General features: G+C 41.6%; 1 protein-coding gene across 1 annotated transcript in view; it reads left to right on the forward strand.

The window, feature by feature from the left end:
- Positions 1 to 22,488, forward strand: part of AFF3 (AF4/FMR2 family, member 3) — a 312,420-nt gene that overhangs the window by 275,105 nt on the left and 14,827 nt on the right. Inside the window, exons 14-17 of the mRNA XM_010575812.1 lie at positions 13 to 423; positions 2,958 to 3,082; positions 6,430 to 6,631; positions 9,778 to 9,905. Of these exons, the coding sequence (XP_010574114.1) occupies positions 13 to 423; positions 2,958 to 3,082; positions 6,430 to 6,631; positions 9,778 to 9,905 (866 nt within the window). The remainder of the gene's footprint in view (positions 1 to 12; positions 424 to 2,957; positions 3,083 to 6,429; positions 6,632 to 9,777; positions 9,906 to 22,488) is intronic.

Consider the following 22,488-nt stretch of genomic DNA (forward strand, 5'->3'; position numbering starts at 1 on the left):
TCGGCCTCTGAGGCGGAGCGGGAGGAGCGTCCGCTGCCCAAGGCGCCGCCGGCGGCCGGGGCTGAGCCGCGTGCCAAGGACGCGGGGACCGGCGCCGCCAGCAAACCCCACGGCGGCTGCAGTGCCTTTGGCTCCATTAATGCCAGGACTAGTAGTGAAATAGCAAAGGAGCTGGAGGAACAGTTTTACACCCTGGTTCCTTTCGGTAGGAATGAGCTCCTGTCTCCTCTGAAAGACAGTGATGAGGTAAAGTCGCTGTGGGTCAACATTGACTTGGCTCTTTTGTCCAGGATTCCAGAGCGTTTGCCCGAAGAGCCACTGGCCATGAGCGCCGGAGCAAACCAGCCGGCCAGCCTCCCGCAGGGTAGTAGTGCTGACCCCCCCGCAGAGAAGGGTTTACCGAAATCTAGAAGAAAGCGCAAGGTGAGCTTCGGGGGGACCGATTGGGGCGGGTAGTGGGGCCTCCGGCAAGTGGGAGGCAAGCATCACTTGCGCCCACGTTCAGTGCTCGATGGCAGCGTCTTCTCTGGGCTGGCACTTCAGAGCTGGGATTTGTCCCTGCTCGACACGTAGGAACTGGCCAAGCCCCAGGAGAGATGTCATCCCAGGAGGTGATGAAATCCCTGGCCAAGAGGGATCCCAGCCCCTTGGAGATGGCGTTCGCTGCTGGCACGTGACTTTCCACGCCTTAGCGAAGGCTGTGCCTTTTTCGTGGGACAGTTTTCTCTCCTGAGGCTTCTCTCAAAACCTGAGCATTTGGAGGTGATGCTTATGTTGGCACGGTCTGCACAGTATCACTGCCTGTGTGGAAAAAGAAGAGGCAGTGTCTTTTTTCCCCTCAGACTGTCAACAAGAGGCAAACCCTTCAGTCCCAGCAGGGAGCCCTGGCTTCATGGGGGATGCACTTGCAGAGACTTGCCTGGCTCTGCAACCTGCCTCCCTCGCACCCCCACAGCCCCCTTTTACCTCAGGGCTCTCAGGCAGGTGTAGAAGTGGGAGTGTAGTCCATTAGCTGCCCCCTCCCCAGCAGCACCATCACAGCAGCCAGGTGGGCACAGCCCCCTGGTCACATCCACCCCTCTGCCCTGCCTCTCCCACATGCTTTCTGAGCTGCCGGTGGTGCCAAGGAGAAATCCTCCTCCACCCCATGGCCACAGCTGTCCACCGAGAAGGATTTCTGATCCATTTGTACCAATCTGATCCCAAAAGTCACTCTGAACTGGAATTGCCATCTGCCCAATTTCTGGATGGTTTTACTGTGCAGTCATCTGTTGCCCTCAGCTATTGTACACGTGCAGATTGAGCTGTATATTTTTGAGGACCATTTATCTAAAGCAGTCTTTCCTTTTTTTATCTGTTTTCATTTTTTGGTTCTTTTTTTAGTATCTGAAAGGTGGCAACCCTGTTCTGGCCTCTGGTAGAGCCATAAACAGAGTGCCCTGATAAGCTTTCAGATGTGTTTGTCTGAATTTTCTTTAGGAAGTAGTATGGAAGCAATTGCACAGTACAAAATTATGGGAAACAGGTCAAGAAAGAGTGGCAGAAGCAAAATAGTTATATTTTAGGCCATAGGAGATGCCAGTGTGATAGTGCCAGGCTGTATATGCAGATGGAAACAGGAGGACACGATAGAAGAGCAAAATAAATGCAGTCATTCTAGAAATGTTTAATCTGACCTTCTGTGGCACATATTATCTTTTACTCTTCTGTCTTAAAGCACTACTGTTGTTGTTGGTTTTAGTGATATAATAAATACAAGGCATTCCTGGAGTACCAAATTGCCCCTCAGCCTGGAATAAGGCCCTCAATGGGACAGCTGCTATGCAAGCTCACAATATGTGATCCCCCTTCCCAAAAGACTTTATGAGTGAGACTAATAAGAATGGATTATCAGGCATAACTGCAAAATTAGAAAGAAGTCCTTATCACTTCCACCTGTCATGATCTTGAGAAGATGAGCAAAGTAGAGACAGAGGAGAATGGTTAAGCACTGCGGTGTGAGATCATCACTCCTGTGGAGTGTAAACTACAATGTTAACCCCATAGCAGCAGCCACAGTGGCAGTGGATAACACAGAACATGTTGCTGCCATGCAGCAAGGCAATAAATACAGCAGAATCAACAGAACACAAGTAAAACTCAGCCAGCACTGGAAATTGGAGAATTGTTAGAAGTGGAAAAGGATGTGGACTTTGCAGGAGATTAGGAAAGCAGAGCCTTTGGGAGCCAATGACAGAACCTAAGGAACATAACATGAAGTTAAATAGTGGCAGGTAACATTGGCTATGTTCATACTAGTAGGCCACATAGGGCCAGGGTGCAGTCCCCAAGCGGTGGCACACAGTCACCTACTTAGTTTAACTTTAGCATGCTTGCTAACGTGGTTTTGGCCTGGGTCAACTTATGTTCTTCCAGACAGCGTCTGGCCCTTGCCTGGGACCAGACTAAGGTCCCTTCCCAAAAGGCAATCTGAATGTGGCACACCTTGCTTTGAAGGAGGAGCTAGACAAGTGCTTGGGTATGAGCTGTGCCATGCCAGCTGGCCTCAGGACCAGTTGCTGATCTGTTGTATTTACTAGTACAGGCATAGTCACTGATGCCAAGAAGAGAGGGAGAGACAAAAAAGGTATGAGGTTGAGGACTAAGCAAGAGAACAGCGCACAGGACATGGACAAAGAGGGCAATATAAAGAAAAAATATCCCAAGGTGCAAGTGGGGAAGTGGTGGAAACAATTCAAGTTTTATATTCTACTCCTTTGTTTACACACTGCCTCTTTAGATTTATTTTTTTGAAGACATGGACCAATCATCTCTGATCTCTGTTAGGTATATGCTCAAAGAAAGTGTCATCATTAAAACCAAAATGCCAGAAAATACAAGCCCCTGACTTGTTGAAGTACTTTTGGATCTGTAGTAAATCCAAAACCTACAAGATTATTATTTTTCTCTTCATTCAGTGTGAGAATGAGGAAGAGTGCAGAGACATCAAGAAGACTCACTTAGAGAGAGAGAGTTCTTCACGATTAGCTGCCTCTGCCCACAGCATCACAACAGCAAATCACTGCAATATGAATGAAAATAGGTAAGTGTTTTCCTTCTTATTTACCACTGAGTCATACAACTAGTTGCAGTTTAATGCCGTGTGTTATTTTTTCCTTTAATAGGATTTATTTTTTAATTTTCATATTTTATGTTGAAAAATTACCCACTGCATTCTCCTTTCATCTGGTTTAATGAACAAGTTAGCAGTTCCTGACACATTTATATACTTGTGGTTTTGTCCTATTGCACAAAGAAGTTGTGAGCTCAAGTATGAGGCTCATGGAATGAGTAATTATAGCTAAAGCAATGCGATTGTCTGAGACATATTCCCAAACACTTTGTTGTAGGTTCCAATTCACACAGAAAACCGTCTTATACCTTTTTCTTTCCTTAAAGTGTTACTAGTTTCAAACTTAAAGTTTGACTGTATAAATACAATTATCTATAAACTCTATGGAAAAGATTGAGAAAAACATTCATAACAATGCCTGCAATACTCCATTCCAGAATATATATGAGATCCAATGTTTTTAAGATTACAACCAATCTATTCTGTGTAATTATTAAGTATTTTAGGACAAGGAACTCAGACTTTAAAAACAATGAGATTTTCAAAGGATGCAGGGCATGAAACAAATGATTAATATTTAGCATTTGCTGGCATGCTTTATGCACACAGACCCCTATCAATGTCAGATCAATCATACTGAGTTTCTCTGGAGGCTTTCAGCAGTCAAACTTAGACACACATCTTTTCAGAGTTCAGCTGCATGCTACTTAGCACACGCTGGTCATCAGTATTTTTAAAAAAATCATTTTCTGGTAGTATCAGGGTATCTCTTGGGGTGAAACTGCTTTTGTATTTATTGTAGTAGGCTTTTCTATTGTACACATCACTGATGAGTTTGAGCAATTCTTGTCATTAATACTGGAAAAAATCATGGAGAAGACTAATATATATAGTGCTTATTCAAAAATATGCATTCCATTTCTTTGTCCTGACATGTCACATATGTTTCATAAAGTGAAGACAATACACAGAACAGTTTGTTTTATTGTGGGTGATTGCATACAGGCATGCCGTTCCTGTTACTGCACTGTCATATGTTTTACATTGCATTCATTTTCAGAGAATAACATGGCTGTCATATCTTGCTATGTCACAGGGTTAATTCTGTGCTTCCTGGAAGCAGGACAATAATTTGTGTTTTGCTTGACATTATATGCAGTACTCCTGGTAGCAACTGTACATTAAAGAAACAAAGAAGGTCTTAAATGTATATTTGCCTCCCAATTCTTCCCTGGTCTGCCCTGCTTCCAAGATGTTTCTGTGGTTTATGCTACTGTAGGACATGATATCAAATGCTAATATTGCCACAGCTGAGGATGGGCTCCTGAGGCTGTAGCTAAACCAGCAGTGCAGATACCAGGACCTCCTGTTCGTCTTGCAACCAGCAGCTGCTCATGCTGGCACATCCCCCCTCCAGTTATGCCACCATAGCTGCCTGTGAGGGTCTCCTGTAAATTCACTCAGGAAACTTGTCTGAAACCAGAACTCTTTTTTTTTTTTTTTGGCAGGGTTATTATTATTCAGCTCTCAGCAGAGCCAGTCAGCCAGTTTTGTCAGCACAGCTGAGGGCTGGTAGCAAAGAGAGGAGCAAAACCACCTTCAGACATGAGCATTTTCTACTGTGGAATTACAGTCTGAGGTGCAGATTAAGCAAAGCCCTGTTTGACAAGAAAGGCTGCAGGGTCAGGCAGAGATACCCCAAATATCTTGCACTTACATCGGATGCCACGATCTGCCCAGTCCCAGCAGATGACAGCTCACTGCAAGTTGTCCTGCATGGCTTCTCAGTGTAAGACGATTGTGCTGCTGCAGTTTGCTCACAACACGTTTAGGTGGGCCCTCCACAATGTGCCAAAGGCCATGTAGAAGGTCTGCAACACAACTAGAAATTGCAGCTACTCTTCGCAAGCTCTGGGCCAAGCTTTTGAGGCTTGGGTACACTTCCAAAGAGCTATGGCTTCTCTTGGGTGCTTTAGGTCTGCACTTTGACAGTGATATATAAACATGGCAAGGCATGGGTTTATGTTTGAAAAGAGGAAAAGAAATGACAGCATCAGCCTGCACATTCAAAATAGTCCTAAAGATCTTATTTTTCTTAGGGGAAGAAGAAAGGTACAGTTGCCCATCTTACACACCCTGATTCTTGCTTTTGTAAACAGCATTGGTCATTAAAGCAAAACAGTTCACATTGCGTTTTAAAGGTACTACACTGTGGGAAACAGGAAAGGTTCTGAATGACGATTCATGGCTTCTTTCACAGCTAGTTTTTAAAGACTTGCCAGATAAATGGACAAATGTATGATAAGAGCACATTTAATTAGCCCTGTTCCCTGAAATTATGTGCAGAAATAAAGTATAGTTTGTACCATATTCTTTTTTGCAATTCCATTAAGTGTACACTGTCTGATACAGTAACTATAAAGAAGTGAGAATTGTCCATAAAAAGTAATAGGCTGAATAAAGGGGAATGTGACAGGGAAAGGTATTGTGTTAAAATAGTCTGTCTGACCTTAATCACAGTTTTAGTCTTAATGCAGACTGTCTCCTTGAAGAAACTTTTATTTTGTGTGTGTTGCTTTAAGATTTTCAGCTAAATATTTTCTTCAAATTAGTGCATCTGAAGTTTATTTCTGGGCATATTTTTACGGTCTGTCTGACTTCTCCTCATCCAAAGCTTCTCCCAAATAAATGAAAGCTGAAAATACTGTCTGTGTTATAGCTTTCTTCTTTAAAAGACGGAGCAGCTCACATTTCTCTGCGTCTACTGTTTGCATATGTTTCCTTTTGTCTGCACTACCAGCCTATCTTTCTTTGTCTTCAAAATCTGTATTAGATTAGTATAAACAGTGCTACCAAAGGCTGGGCATTGAGCACAAAGACAAGCCAGTCATCTTTAAACACATTTCCTCTTTTAGTTCACATATGGTTTTATTGCCATGGCTTATAAATTGTCACCTGTAATGGTGAAATAGGGCTCCATAACCTGAACTTACACTTCACAGCCTAATCTTCGTCTCCAGCTATCCCTTAAGAAATGGTGAGCAAGTGGCCATTTATCTCTGTATTTTTTTTCAAGTACTCTGATACAGACTTTATATTAACTCCAGAATTACAATTTGCCTTGAAGGGAAAGAGGAGAAACACGATACAAATTTGTAAATGAACTCTTGGTCCCAATACTGTAAGCTTGTTTCCAGATACCAATAGACTTTATCCTGCCAGCAGGTTTTAAATTCAAAGTTTTGGTAATATATAAAACATTTACCTTTCTCAAAGCCAGCTTTGTGACACTCCATTACTGTAATTTCCATTTCCAGCTTGGCAATACCAATAAATAAAAATGAGAAAATGCTTCGGTCACCCGTCTCTCCCCTCTCTGATGCATCAAAACACAAATACTCCAACGATGATTTAACTTCCTCCAGCAGACCTAATGGCAGCAGTCTATTACCTTCCATCTCCTCCAGCAAAAAACATAAGGGTGAAATCCAGTCGCAGCCACATCCCGGAGACTTCAATGTAAGTTTATGCTGTTGTTCACAATATAAAGCCTAGCTCTATATTTCTCACTTTGTATTGCAGTCTGTGATAGTTTTGCAGAATGTTATATGCAAAAAAATTGTAATAATGAATGTTGTATTATAAGTTCAGCTTTTCTGGTTTGGAGTTTAGCAAGGCACAGAAGAAAGGAAAGAGGGCAGGCTGTAAAGCAGGCAAATAACAAAGGCTACATAAGCAAAAGGTAAAAGCTAATGACCCAGAACAAATGGCTTTAGGCCTCCAGAGTATTGCCTGGGCACGATGCAAGCACCCTACATCCAAAAGTGTGGTGTATAAGGCCTCTGCTGTACAAGGCATCTACTCAGCCCCTGCCTAACCATGAGCGTGCCTGCAGACAAGTTCTCCTACATGTCTTACAACCAACTTTCTCAGACATTTCTACTTACTCTTGACGCTGGTGAACAGCTTAACACCAGTCGCACGACTCAGCTCCATCAGAGCCCAGGTATTCAGATACTTATCAGAGGGTCTTGCTCACACTAAATGTGTCCAGAGTGCTCTTCCAGATAAGGCCATATTACTACACGGCGTGGTAGCCACTGCCTTCAGAGCAGGGAGAGAGAGGAGTAGATGCTGCCCCCATTTATGCAGGAGTTCTGTGATTAGGATGCTGGAGTAAAGAGCCTGTTAGCTCTTCTGATTGAGGGAATTCACACCTCCCTCTCTCTCACTTCACAAAATCATACCCCACCCTCCAGCCTACAGGACACTGCCAGTAGAAGAGCAAGGGCAGAATATTGTCGTGTCCTCCCCTTGAAGCTGTTCTGCTTTGTGTAAAATACCTAGAAGAAGCAATTAGGGTGCCGTCATATTGATGTCCACTTGTCCTGGTTTCGGCTGGGATAGAGTTAATTTTCTTTCTAGTAGCTGGTATAGTGTTATGTTTTGGATTTAGTAAGAGAAAAATGTTGATAACACACTGACGTTTTCAATTGTTCTAAGCAGCATATATACTAAGTCAAGGATTTTTCAGCTTCTCATACCCAGCCAGCAAGAAGGATGGGGGGGCACAAGAAGTTGGGAGGGGATGCAGCCAGGACAGCTGACCCAAACTGGCCAAAGGGATATTCCATACCATGTGATGTCATGCCCAGTATATAAACTGGGGGGGGTGGGGGGTGGCCTGTGGGGGGGATCACTGCTCGGGAACTAACTGGGCATCAGTCGGCAAGTGGTAAGCAATTGCATTGTGCTTCACTTGTTTTGTATATTCCAACCTTTTTATTATTATTGTCTTTTTATTATTATCATTATTAGTTTCTTCCTTTCTGTTCTATTAAGCTGTTTGTATCTCAACCCACAAGTTTTACCTTTTTTTTTTCTGATTCTCTCCCCCATCCCACTGGGTGTGGGGGAAGCAAGTGAGCGACTGTGTGGTGCCTAGTTGCTGGCTGGGGTTAAACCTCAACACCACTGCTGGAGCATCTAGTCAAGCTGTAAGGACATTCTGCTGCTGCTAGAAAGGCCCATGCTCCTCTCCTTGCTACAAAAGCCGTTTATGTATTTTTATCCTATATCTATTTGTTGTATTTGTTATTTGATATGTAAGAGGCTTCAAAAGCCTAAGTGTTAGTGCCTAAGCAACTTTCAGGAAAACAAACTACCTGAGTTGTAGCAGTGGTCTCTTCCAGCCACTTTTGCTGTGGGGATAACTGGCACCATAGTATATGTTAAGTATATACTTAAATATATTTATTTTTTGAGAGTGGACAGGGAAGTAGTAACTATAATCTTAATTTTGGACACTTTTTAAAAAACAAGTTATCATAAATTGTGTGTTTCAAGAATATCTCACAGATGCTTTTGATAAATTGAAATAAAATTAATTACACAAAAATATTCCAATAAAAAGGCATTTTAACATAGCATAGTCATTAATTTATTTTTTCATGGATTAAATGTAAATTTTTAAACATTTTAACTTCTAAAACATAAGTTTAGAAGTTTATAACCCATTCAGAATTATAATTAGATGATTCTTCACTGGGTATCTTGAAAACAATTTAAATTCCTTCACAGGCAAATGTGCTGGAAATCAAAAGTAAAAGGTGATTGCTTTATGATCCACACCCTTAGCAAATGCATTTCACTGAGATTTTCTGCATAGCCTAGCAATGCACCATTTGGTCAACATTTTAACAACCTTTGCAATAAAATTCTTAACGTATCTGGTTATTCATCTGAAAACTTTAGCCTGCTGAACTGATCTGGATGTGCCATATAGAATAGGAGAGCTCATGAACTATAAATGTTAAAGTCAGCTTTGTTTTATCCCATCTTCCCACTGGCACGTAGCTGGCATGCCCAAGTGGTCCTTCGAATTTGTGTCAGAGACCACAAGCCAGGGAGTGGCTTTTATCTGTTTTAGCTTTTTGCCCATTTCCCTATTGTGTTTGTCCGTCACCTGACAGAACAGAACAGTGTTTTCTGGCAGTGATTATCAACCAAAACCAACGTGGAGCCCTCTGCTTTGCACTGTAGCCCACACAGCAGGTCACTTGGTAGGACGAAGGGCTCATGAGGCCACATGAAGAACAGGGCTGCAGCTGAGGGAATGCGTGAGACCCTGCCAAAAGACACGTGCTTCCTCTGTGGCACAGAGCAGTGATCTTTCAAGCTGATCAGGAACCCAGAGCAGAAAGAACGCTGGACCTTGGGCTACAAATTCGTACCACATAGGCCCATCAGCAGTGCAGCATGAAACGAGTCAAACAAGTGAGCCTTGCTCTCCCGAGGCAAGGTACAATGCTAGTTTGGAAGCCAAAGGCTAGAGAGATAACTTGATCTTCTAAATGACCACAACAGATCTATTCTACAATAATTTCACTTACTGTGTTTCAGAGTGTTTTGATAGTTACTAATAGTTCAGCTCAATTTCTTCTGTATATCACATTGAAACTCGAGCCCTTTACAGAGTGCTCTGAGCAATATCTGTGAATTTGTGGCTATCAGTGACAGGACGGTTGTACATAGTCCCTGCTGAAATAGTAGGAAAACTAACTGCCAATTTACAACACAATGCAAAGACGCTCTGTTGTTTATTAGTTGCTTTTTTGAAGTTAGTAGCCAATTCCTCAATGTCTTCCCTGCTGTTTGTTGTCTAGAAAGCAATTCACATCAATTCAGAAAATGTTCTTCTCTGCAATAAGCCACAGTCCCAAACAGAGCCTTGGTCACCTCTGTCCAGCACACCCAGGGACTGCAGAAGGACAAAGCTTATCTTTGATGATATGTAAGTACAGATGACTTCTTTAAAACAGCAAAACAATGTTATTTTCTGCATTTAAAGAGAGAAAAATACAATTTGTCCAACAGGAACCAAGACATGGCCAAAAGTATTATAGTAATAATGTACCCTGAGAAATGAATGAGACATGCTATATAAACTCTTTAATTTTTCACCATAAATCAAGCCTCTAACCATCAGGGAGCGGTGAGGACTGGTTGTTCCCTAAAGGAGAGGGAGCCAGGAGCCAAGGGGTGGAACGCGGCTGGCAGGGCAGGGGTCCGGTCCCACAACACCCAAGGACGGTGAGCAGGGCCGGCCCAAGGGTGGATCCAGGTTCAACCAAGAGCCTAGGTCCTCCAGCAAGTCCATGGCGATGAGGAAGGCCCAAGGTCAGGCCAGGAAGTCAGGTCAGGATCAGGCCCCGTGAGGGTCAGGCGCAGCCCGGTGACTGCCAGGCGGGCACAGGGACGAGGCAGGTCTGAGGTCCGGCCGGGAAGACAGTCCCGGGTCAGGGTCCAGATCAGCGGGGGCCACGGCCGGGCACAAGCGTGGCTATGAAGGGCTGAAGGCAGGCACCCTTACCGTGAGTTGGACAGGGAGTGAAGGCCCAGACCTGAGCCTAAGTGGATTCCTTTAGCCCATGGGCAGAGGGGGGAGGCCCCACGTGAGGCAGGTCAGGGCCATTAAGGCTTTATTAGTACCCTCAGGGCTCTGGCATCAATAATGCACACATCAGACTATTAATATATACAGAACCGTAGTAAGGCGGGGGGAGACGGGCACCCTTCTTGTGCACCCTTTGGAGCAAGGAGAGAGGACATATGGGAGCCTTGCATCCCTGAGTCTTGACAGCTGCTGCTGTGGTTGCTGCTGCTGTCATTGCTACTGCTGCTCAGAAAAAGATATCACAAAGACAGGGCAAGTAGGAAGCAGCAGTGATTAGCATGAGTACCTGGAGGGACACCTGGCCCTGCCCACCTCCACTACATCTGTCAGACATCCCCTGCTCTCTTCCTCTGAAAATAATTTAAGCTTGTAATTGTCTTTCTTTTCTTTTTGGTAAATTAAAATTGCTGGTTTGTTTCCCAAGGTCATTTAGGATGTGATATTATTTAGACAGGGTATAAAGGTGAAACTCAAGGTTTAAATCCTAGTATCTAGAAAATTCAGATTCTTCTTGACTGGTAATGTTCTAGCCTGAAAATACTGATTTTTTCTGGCTAGTCTAGAAGAGGTTCTGTTCAAGCTGTGCCTCAGACTGCCTGGAGCTCCATAAGCTGTGTGACCTTGATGCACCTTTTGTACTCCCAGACTTTTACCCAAAACATCTCTGACTTTTATACCAAAGGAAACCCTGGGATAACAGCCTTGTTTCCTCAGGAACTGCTTTCTACCAGAACTGGGATTTTTTAATAATATTAATAATAAGAATAATAATAGTAGTAGTGGTAGTGGTAGTAAGATTTGTTCACACTACCTGGTCTCAGGGACAACTAGAGGGACAGTAGCCTCTCATAAAGAGAATCCAGGTTTCCTACTATAAGGTATAAATAATTCCCATAGACTTCGAAAGGCTGTAACTGTTTTATGTGTCAAGAAAAGAAGGCTGGTGAGATTAATTTCTGTGTGTATTCGTGGCAGTCATAAGAAGATGTAAGTTGAATAAATCAATTTTTCTGCCCCTTTTGGAGAAAACTCTCCCCTGTGTATATATCCTTGTTTTCCCTCTTTCTCCACCTCCCTCCATGTTTTTAACTCTTTCAGTACATTTATTCAACAATCTCCACTGAGGAAGTTTGAAACTGTTTAGAAGTACTGCCTAACTCTTCATATCTCTTAAAATACTTTATAATCTATAATTTACTTGCAACTGTTCAAATTTTTTGCAGTCTAAACGTGTACATGCAAGGCAGAAAGGTATCAGTGTGCCTGACAAAAGTCAAAATTGTAGGACATGCTCATCTGTTTGGATTAGGAAAAAACACAGTCAGAAACAACTACAACAGAACTATTGTATCTTCAGCTGATTTTCCCTCAAGATGCTGATGAAAAGCAGAGGGACTGGTTTGTTTCATTTTTCCTGTAGAATACTGTCATAGGAAAACTTTTTTCACTGTCTCTATCATCTAAGAAGTTTTTATTACTTTCTTTCTCCGTTAGTGATACATGTGATTTCTCTGGTAGGCATCTTCAATAAAACTGCTTCACTTTTTCGGGGAGAGATACAATTAAACTGTTCGTGTATAGTGCCTTCCATGTAGAATGTCCCCATGCAACTTGTGGCCCATTAAAAAAAAAGCACTCTAAAAAGCCAAATAAGATAAAGCACAGAATCAAATATGTCTTAATTTGCCCTTAAAAAACAGAAATGGTTAAATGCCTGTTGCACTAACTAGAGGAGGGAGATTTTCATGTACTGCAACTGTCATCCACAACCTGGATCTAGGAAACACCACCAGAATACCAGCTATGCTAGACCTTGATTCTGAAATTACTGTGCAGAGAAGTCACTGAAATGTAGCATATTAGACTGGCTGCAAATGTTAAATGTCAACAAATTTGACTCACATGTTAGAAGAATCAAATTAAACATGGCAGCCAGTGTCTTTCAAATCATATAGTACCACAGCAGAGGATTTGAAGAAATGCAATATAGTAGGTCTAAAATTATGTAGTAATCCTAATGGCAGCATTTGTCTAAAATGATGCCTATGAAGTACTTCATCTCATAATCCATGAAGTTCTGAATTACTGTAATTCACCCATGGCTTTCAAGTCTTCATTTTAATCAGACTCCATAGTTTTTAAGAGGCTAAATCCCTTATATTTGATTTAAAACAACAACTAATTTTTTTGACCAATCAGTGTCTCTTTGCTTTATTCTCAATTTATTTTCTCCAGATCATTGACAACAGCTGTCACTAGCAATAAATTGGAACACAAGTAGGTCAATAAAAAGTATATCTTGCTTGGCAGAGTGCTGTATACACCTACATCACAATATAAAAGTAAATATAGCTAACAGCCTTCAAAAGCAGGCAAAATCCTACTTCCCTTGGTTTTCCATTGTTTACTGCCTGCTCTAAATATGCTTTGAGGTACCCAGCATGCCACATGTATAAGTGACATCAATGCTGTTTCCAGTATTAATTCTTAACAAGATTTCCTGGATTTTGGGCCGCTTCTGACTCTATGAAGAGAACGTTTTCAAGGCTACATAATAATGCTTCAAGCTAAATGCAGTCCTGCTGTAATTTCAATGAATGATAGAATTCCCAATAACCACATTTAGGAGCAAAGTCTGTTGTCCTTGAATTGATAAGCACAGACACGCTGTGAGTGCCCGAGGGCACAGTCCCACACCCTCCTCAAAATACTGCATGTGCGGTATAAAAAAGAGCAGAGCGTTCCCAGCTTCCCAGTTTTCCTTATGGCTAAATCAGAACATGCTCTTCAGGATTATTTTCTCACTTGCATTGTGGGTTACCCTTTCAAACTTGGGGTGTGGTTTTTCTTCATTTACATTTATTTTCCTTTTTTTTCTGGCCTTACAGGAGCAAGATAATACATCTTCTTCAGTTGTTTTTTTTTTTTAATTCATATTTTGTTGAATGTTTTTTCCAGCCTTATGGATTTAGGTGCTACCACAGCCACCAGCTTTACATTGTCCAAGAGACATAACCTGTTGTGAGATAGCATTCCTGTGTTTGTTTGTCAACCATATATCCAGGAAATATTCAACCTGTAAAGGTGTTATGCATAAAGCTCATAAAGAGCTCAAAATAAAACTTCTTGGTGCATCTCTTTACTTTGGCTTGAACCCCAAGTCTCTCATTTTCATTTTCCTCTTCTTTGTTCTTCTGCCTCAGAGTGGAAATGAAAAGGTGCTCTCCGGTTGTGACTCCCATACAACATCTGGAAGTCATCTCACTTTGCAATGCTCAAAATGCCTCAAGGACTCCTGATCTTCTGAAGTATTTAGAGAGACTTTCGTAGTGCTAAGCACATCCTCAGGAGCACAGTTAAGGAATAGACCTTGGCTCCTCTTTCTTCTCATCAGCAATCTAAAAAATCACTGGTCAGATAGACCAACATCTACTACACTAAGTTCCTCACAAATTCATACTCTTACTTTGGACTGCTCCCAGTTTCTTGGCTTTGGGGGATTTCAAGACCTCATCTGACCATCCCATTCTTCCCCTCCTTCCCTTCCTACTTGTGGCACTGAATTTTCTCATGTGTACATTGCCTATGAGAAAATAACATTAGACTATTAGACAGCAGACACTGCCTCCCATGATTAAATAATTAAGCTACCTGTTCTCTGCAAGACCACCTACCCCCTTTCTTTTTAAGGACACTTTGTGAGAGCTTGGTCTGGTGGGAAATAGATGCTTAATCAGCTCTAGCAGGAGATTCTTACAGGGTAAAGAATTTATAGCCACTATTCCCTGTCATCAAAGGAAAGCCAGAGTTGTGGACCTCATTTGAACTTACAAGCTACATCCATGCCCCTCCTCTGTTCCTATGGGCAAGTGGTCCAGCACTGCTTATGTTTATATGATTAAACTGTCTTCACTCCCCAAAACAAAGAACAGCTACTGCCTCCTGAGAATAGTCCCTGGCCTGTGTTGTCCCCCAACTGTGCCCAGGCATTGTCTGAGACCAAGCTCAAAACTATGCCAGGGAGAGTATTAGCAATTAAACAGCATGGATGATCAAACGATAGAGCTGGTATCCTTGCTCTGCTTATTTCACTTGCACAGACACAGCCAAGGAGTGGTTTTATTGACAGACTCCAATCTGAAAGAGCCTCTGATAGTTTTGCCACTCAGGAAAGAGGACTTGTTTGCATCGATTGATTTTTATGTGCCTTTTTCTTACTCTGCAGCTTGACTAGCATATATCTTTGGTCCACAATAAATCATAACAGTGAGCAGGACAAGGTTCTTCTAATCAGGCTCAGCAAACTCTCCTCCAGGTCCCAGCAGCAAAGCTGAATCTCTCAGATAGGAGAGAACAGTCTCTCCCACCAGTCTCTCCCAGTCTTTCCTCACCTCTTCAACTGGCGAGCAATAAGCAGATGCCTACAGCAGGCGATGGGCACCCTCCAAACCCTGCAGCTCTGTGACTAGTCTAGGTCTCGTACTGAATATGAGGAAGTCTCATCTAACCTCCCATGGTGTTTACCGTTGTACCACACTTCTGGTTCTTGACAGAGCTTGTTTTCCTCAGGTTTGGTGGCAAACACTGGTCTCTCCTCAAAGAGCTAAAAGTCCATCCCAATGTAACTCAGGGTTTGTCGTCTTGTGCTGGATCAGAGAGCAGTGTGGGTTTTCATCACCCTCAATGCCAGGATTCACAGGTGTGCTGTGTAAGAGATACTCTAATGCCTCTACTTGCAGCTTAATTCCTAAGTCAGCTTTGCTGTCCCTGTGGCAGTGGAAAATATCTTTACATACATTTGAAGAATGTGCTTCAAGTCCATTTTCCACAATATAATTACTCAGAAGTTTCCCTTTTGGACTAGAAGGCTCACTGTAATGGCCCTAGGATGCAAAGGCTGTGATCCCCCAAGGAAATCTGGGAGCTTTCCTGATCATTCCTTCAACATAGAAAGGATATTTTCATCTTCCAGTGATAATGAACCACACTAGCAAATGATCGTAACCACTTTAGCCTAGAGAATCACAGCTAGACTGTTGAAACTCATTTTTAGCCTCAGAGTACCCTGTTCATCTTGAGAACCAACAATGAGCCATGGAGCTGCAGAGGGGCTGGGATGACTTAATGCACGAGAAATATGAATTCCCCAAATCCCTATCAGATGCTTCCCTGGTATCCTAGTGCCTGATTATGATTTCCTTCAAATCCTGTGATTACTGAAGTTTCTTAGACAAGCATTGCAAGACAGGAACCCTGGATAGAGTCTTTGCTTCAGGATCGCCTGCTCCTTTCAGTGTAGGTACCTCATTCATTGACTCAGGTTTCACATGTACTGTCACTCAACAGTTTCACCCGCACCTTGGCTTCTCACTCATCAGAGCTGGGAACATCAGAGCTGGTTGCCAGGTAGTCCCTCTCCCAGAAAGATCTTTCTGCCTTTGATTTTCAGCTGCCTCTTGAGAATTCAAGGTGTCATTCCATGGTATTTTAAAACAATATAGACCTGGACTGCTGTGGTCCTGCCCTCTCCCCCTAGGTCTGACTGTAAAGGCTTTCACTCCACCTTCAACTGAAATTAGTTGATTTCAGAATACGTATTTAGCATACATTGAAAGAGACACAGTTGTAGTTTATCTGCAAGGATGTAATGTTTACTCCCTCTGCTTTTAATACAAAAGCTCAAGTCCCTATTGTTAATACTTCTTTATTCCTCTCTCTTTGCTTGTACACTTTCCCCTTGCATGTTTTAGTCTGGATATTGATTTCACATGGATATCTTTAAGTCACGAATCTGGGTCATGCCCAGGAATTTGTACTAGATTTTGACTCTTTCTCATGGTCTCTTGTATTTCACTACATTGACATGTTTAGTCTGGGGGATTTTGCATTTTTCCCAAAATAGGAAACCCCACTTATTTTATCCTTCTTCATTTCATTTAAATCAGGTGCCAGGCTCTAATTTTGTCTGCTGGTTTTTTGCAACAGTAACTCCCTCTCTACGTATCTGTACTATTCATCTATTCATCTAATCTAAGCTATTGACCTTATTATACTAAGCCCAACAAGATAGTAGTTGTGTAGTTGTGTGACTGAGTAAACTTTTCTTACATTTGGCCCGACTCCAATCAGATCCTTTGTTCTTGTCTTTCTGAAATGCCTATAGCACTATCATTTAAAAAGGTCACAAATAACTCTCTCTGCCCTCTTTACTTGTATGCTCCTCTGCTGAACTTCCCAGACCTGCTGGGTCTGCCATAGTGAGCATGAGACTCCCATAACTGGGTACACAACTTGTGCAGGGCTGTGGGCTCTCCCCCACCTGGTGTGCCATCACGTGTGCCATGCCCAGACACAGCAATGCCATGTCCCATAAAACAGCATTTCTTTTAAGTTGTGGAATGAGCAGGAGGCCATGATACATCAGGGGAGAACACTGTTTTGTATTGTAATACCTGCTCAGCTCTATCCTTTAAACCCAAGATGACCACATTTATATGTGACTCAACGTCAGACATGCTCCTGACGCATGTCCCAGTATGAAACAGCAAATAGGCAGGGCTGTATACACCTATCTTTCACTTTACATGGTTTACTTGCTCTTACAGGATTTTCTTCTCTTCTTGGACTCAAAGTTCAGGGCCTACTGACACAGCTTCAAAACTGGACATGGGCTAACCCTGGCTACGCCAGTTTCTTCTGATTTGCCCCTAGCTCTGATCAAATTTTAAAGTTGCTTATTTTGCTGTTCTATTCCTTTCCAGCACACCCACTTTTTAGGGTCTAGATTACTAAAGTTGTGAAACTGGTCCTATATTTAGAATTATGATTTAAGCTGCTTTTATTACATGCAATTGTTGTACACTGAGGAAGCACTAGTTTCTTTTTTTATAACACTTCAGCAGCATTATCTCTGAAGGGTATTAAAATATGCACTTGGCTACATTTATGATGTTTAATTGAAGTTTTATTAGGTTTTTTTTAATGTATCCTCATAAAGCACCATACCACAGTAAGAAATAATGTACAAGTGGTAGATTATGTAAATGAAGCAGAAAATACTATAGTTTAGTATTTAGTTCATATAAAATATAAAAATTAGATGAAAAATGTGTTTTTGAATGCAGTTATAATTAAAATTGTATATTGGAATCTAAGCTACAGTGTACTCTGTAAATACCAGCGGTTGCTCTGAGTTCCAAGGAGATTATGTTGCCGTAGATGCTGATAAATTACTGTACGAAGTAAGGCTTTTATTGATTCACTTTGTTTGATTCTCTTCCCTTTTTTTTTTACTGCATGAGTTTACATTTTTGCAATTATCTGCTGAACTGGAGTAAATTAAATTCAGAGAAGGCAGCAAAAGACAAAGGTGGCAGAGATGCGCTGTAATGGCATAGAGCTAAATAGGATGAGAGAAACATATACACACACAAGCATTTCACCTGGGTAATGGTAACACCACTCTTAGGAGCTCAACAGCCTGGAAATTCTGAAAGGCTGCTTCTGGAAGGGGAGTAATTATGATGCCCGCAGGCATCTCACCTCACGCTGAGATCCCGCGCAACATAACAAGCAATGGAACTGCTGTCTTTCCTGCTGGTTTTCGACAAGCTCCCAGAGAAAGTGGTGGCAAGGCGAGTGAGAGAAATTCTGGACAGTAGCAGATTGTTTGATAAATTTCATCCTGGATTCAGCCACAGCCATGCTACTGAGGCTGCCCTTGTCAAAGTCATAAATGGCTTGAATGCCGCTGCTGAAAAGGAAGCCTGGCCTTGTTTGTACTATCAGATCTAGCCATGGGGGGGTTATTCTGTAAAAGGCTGGATTCTGTTGCAGTGCCTAGGTGACTGGCTAGTGTTGACTGAGAATGCGTTGAAATGGTTCCAGTGGTACTTGATTGCTTTCCCCAATCAACATAGTAGGGTAAATTCTCCTCGAGAGCAGCCAGTTTCACATAATGACACTTGATCCCAGGGAGAATTCACCAGCGGCCTGACTTAGTTGGCACTGATGCTTTGCGCTCTTTCTCTTGCCTTTCAGAGAGATATATGAGATGCATTAGAGCAGTGTATTAGAACTCCTTTTTGGCTTTGTTGGAGATGACTATATTTCTAAAAGTACCAACAATCAGATATTCAGAAACAAAAGGCTTTCTTGTGCAGTCAAGATTATTAATAGAGATAAAACACTTGTTTGTACCTGTTAATTTGAAGTCAGACTTCTCTTTAATTTTTTTTTTTTTTAAAGAGAGGTCTGAATTCTGTTTGTAAATCTGAAGTGACAGTGCTGACACCAATAGATACATACAGTTGTAAATAACTTAAGAGGAGACTCTGACTCAATTATCTGAAAACCAGAAGTCACTGAACAACTTTCTGTGGGACTTCAGTTTACATTCATGGCCAGTAAGCCTAACAGACTCCAGTGCTTCTTCTGCTACTCACATGCACTCCAGTTCAACCAGTAGTCTGGTACCATTTTAATACTGCAGAAATTTTCTCTATTCTCTGGCTTCTCAGGCTGTAGCGAGGCTGTGATCTGCAGAAGGATTGCAAATCTTCACCCAAAGACCTGAAAAGGGGTTTAGCCATAGATCTTTCTGAATCTCATCAGTGGGAAAACAGATTTGCTTCTCCTCAAGATGCCTCTCATCAATAACACGTTATCTGAAATTAGCATCCAATGAGATTACCTGCAAATTCTCCAGTCTGAGATTATCACCAATGTAACTAAATAGGCCAAGCTGCAGAGGAAATTTGGATGAACCTTTACATTTGTAACAGATATGGGTTCTCAGTCACTATAACATAAAGGTCTGTAAAATCAGAGCATGATTAACAATCTTCTGTGAACTTCATAGATATGAAATATTCAGTGTGCAAAAGAGCTATCCTGAGTAATTAATTTATGCATCAGCTTTCTCATGTGTCTTCATATGTCCATGAGCTGAGGTAACCTGTTAATCTTCAAGGAGCTTATAGAAGGGGGTTTTTTTCCTGTTTTTTTTTACTTCATGACATAATAATATAAACTAGTATACTGGATTTAAAAAGACAAATGATGTTCATGTGTAGTGGGAGCCTAAACAAAACTGAATTTGAAACCTTTCTTATTAAAAAATCAGGAAAAAATTAAATCCAAGCACATCCTTATTGTGTTACTAAAATGATATAAGAAATGTATGCAATGTACATAAACATACATTAAATCTAAAGGACATATCAGCTTTCCATTTTCACTCAACATGCACATTAGTAATCTGAATAGGAAGTTTATTAACATGTAGTGATAAATTGAAGAATAGTATTTCATAGATGGCATGAAGAGATCAGAATTTGACTCGGAGTGTTTCTTAATGCTATTGAACAAGCTCTGTTTAAAAAACTGGAAGAAAACATACCCTATCCATTTTTTCCCAATGAATTCTAATTTCTGTTAGGCATCCCCTGATTTGTAAACCAATCTTGTATTTTTCCTGTGGAAATACCTAAACATTCACGTTGAGAATATATATGCTTTGCTTTAAAATGGCCTTTTAATAGTTTCTTTTTTATATTAGGCTTCCCAAAAAACAATTGGACTTAGTACAAACCAATTACTTCGGTTCTTGCATATAGCAGGGTTCTCAAAGCAGGCTTCTTGGTTCAGTAATGGGCATGCCTCTTGCTAATACCCTCATTGCTAATCATAACTCGGGAGAATAAATCCTGCTACAAGTTGAAAACCATTTTACAATTAACTTATAAATAAGTAGACAATAATTACATTGTGTTATCTCTCTTTGTTTTTACAGCCCCTTATCATGCTTCAAACAAGCAAATTAGACATACAGTGTTGGGTGATATATGGGAGGGAATGTTGCAGAGGACGTATTTTAATGACCTGAGTTTGAAAGGATCGTGTAAAGGTTCATCACTTTGATCATTTCAGAGAGATGAGACCACTGTCTTGTTGATTTGCTCTGCTTTGCTTTGGGTTTTGGCACTTCACAGTAAACCATCTTACCTAGGTTATTGCACAAGATGAAGAGACAGGTCTTAACATTTTTTTAAGCTTTCAATGGCTCTGAAAACATAGCTATTTTTCTATATCAACCTAACACTGTTTCAATGTCTAATATTTCATAATTGACCAAGACTAAATCCAGATGGTTTGTTATTATCAAGATAATGTCAGTATCTTGCTGGGCACAGGAGGTATTTCCACTGCATTAGGTTATGAGATACTGGGTCACAAACCTGTCTTTAATCCCCTTTCTGACCTACTGAGTGGAGTAAGCTGGGGAGAAATTCCATTCCGAGGGAGAATAATACTTTAAAGAAAGTTGTATCAAAAGAACTGGTTTTCTTCATAACAAGATTTTTAAGGCAGAGGTCATTCAAAATTAGCCAGACTTTGAAATTTATTTCCATCTAGTGATATTTAGCCTTCCTTCTTTTCAAAATAAGGTTAACTAACCTTCCATGATGCAATTAAATGTCCTTGAAACTGTGTGCATATAACTAGAAGGAAACAGACTAAGTAAACGCATTGCCAAATAACCTTATGGTCTCAAGGAAGTGTATATGGCTGTCCTCTTCTGCCAAGATCTTCTTGCTCCCACTGATCTCAGTTATGGATCTCACCATGTTCTTACTGCTATCAGCAATAATATTTTATTCATCCATTCCACTGACTTCGGGTTTTAGATCTGTATCTTCTCTGACTGACACAAAACATTTTTTTAAACAAATGTGCTGAGAAATCCCAATTTCAAAAAAAAACCTAGTTAGGATTGTGTACTGGTTTGGGCTGGGATAGAGTTAATGTTCGTCATAGTAGCTCTTATGGTGCTCTGTTTTAGATTTGTGACCAAAACTGTGTTTACAACACAGGGATGTTTTCATTACTGCTGAGCAGTGCTTGCACACCCTCAAGGCCTTTTCTGTTTCACCACTTCACCAGCGAGCAGGCTGGGGGGGCACAAGAAGTTGGGAGGGGACACAGGGGGGCACAAGAAGTTGGGAGGGGACACAGCCAGGACAGGTGACCCCAACTGACCAAAGGGATATTCCTTATCATATGACATCATGTTCAGCAATAAAAGCTGGGGGAAGAAGGAGAAAGGGGGGACGTTCGGAGTGATGGCTTTTGTCTGCCCAAGTCACCATCACACATGATGGAGCCCTGCTGTCCTAGAGATGGCTGAACACCTGCCTGTTGATGGGAAGCAGTGGATGAATACCTTGTTCTGCTTTGCTTTATCTATTAGTCTGTCTTTATCTCAATGCACAAGTTTTCTCACTTTTACTCTTCTGATTCTCTCCCCCATCCCACTGGAGGGGATGTGAGTGAGCAACTGTGTGGGGCTGAGCTGCCGGCTGGGGTTAACCTATAACAGATTGCTGAGTGGCAATAATACCATATCATTTACAACACCAAGCACTTAAAAGCATGAATGGTAAAAACATCAGAATTCATACTCGGACTACTCAGGAATATTTCATTTTCAGGAGGTAAGGGCAAAGGGATGACACTCTAACCAATAGTAAGAAAACTATTTTGCAAGGCAAAACTTCCTTCTCTGAGAGAGACAAGGATATGGCAGTAACCACAGTATAAGCTGAGAAGAACCAGAACATGTTTTAGCTGAGTAGAGAAAGAAGGCAGCCATGTCCTACATATATGAGACTGGAAGAATCTGCAGGGTCAGGAAATGCGAAGACTTTTATGAGAGGCAACCACTGAAGATGTAAGGTTATGGCCTGAAATGACATGGCAAATGGCTATTCTCCACAGTGACTGGAAAAGGTGCAATAGGGAGAGCTTGTGGGAGGAGATGAAGAAAGTTCCTTCAGCCATGAGGAGCTCACTGAGGTGGTAACCAGACATTGCCAAGGTGACAGCAGTTTGTGCTTTCAGTTTGAATGGAAGTGGGTAA

This window comes from Haliaeetus leucocephalus, unplaced genomic scaffold, assembly GCF_000737465.1.
Source record: "Haliaeetus leucocephalus isolate CR32 unplaced genomic scaffold, Haliaeetus_leucocephalus-4.0 Scaffold495, whole genome shotgun sequence".
Taxonomy (NCBI): Eukaryota; Metazoa; Chordata; class Aves; order Accipitriformes; family Accipitridae; genus Haliaeetus; species Haliaeetus leucocephalus.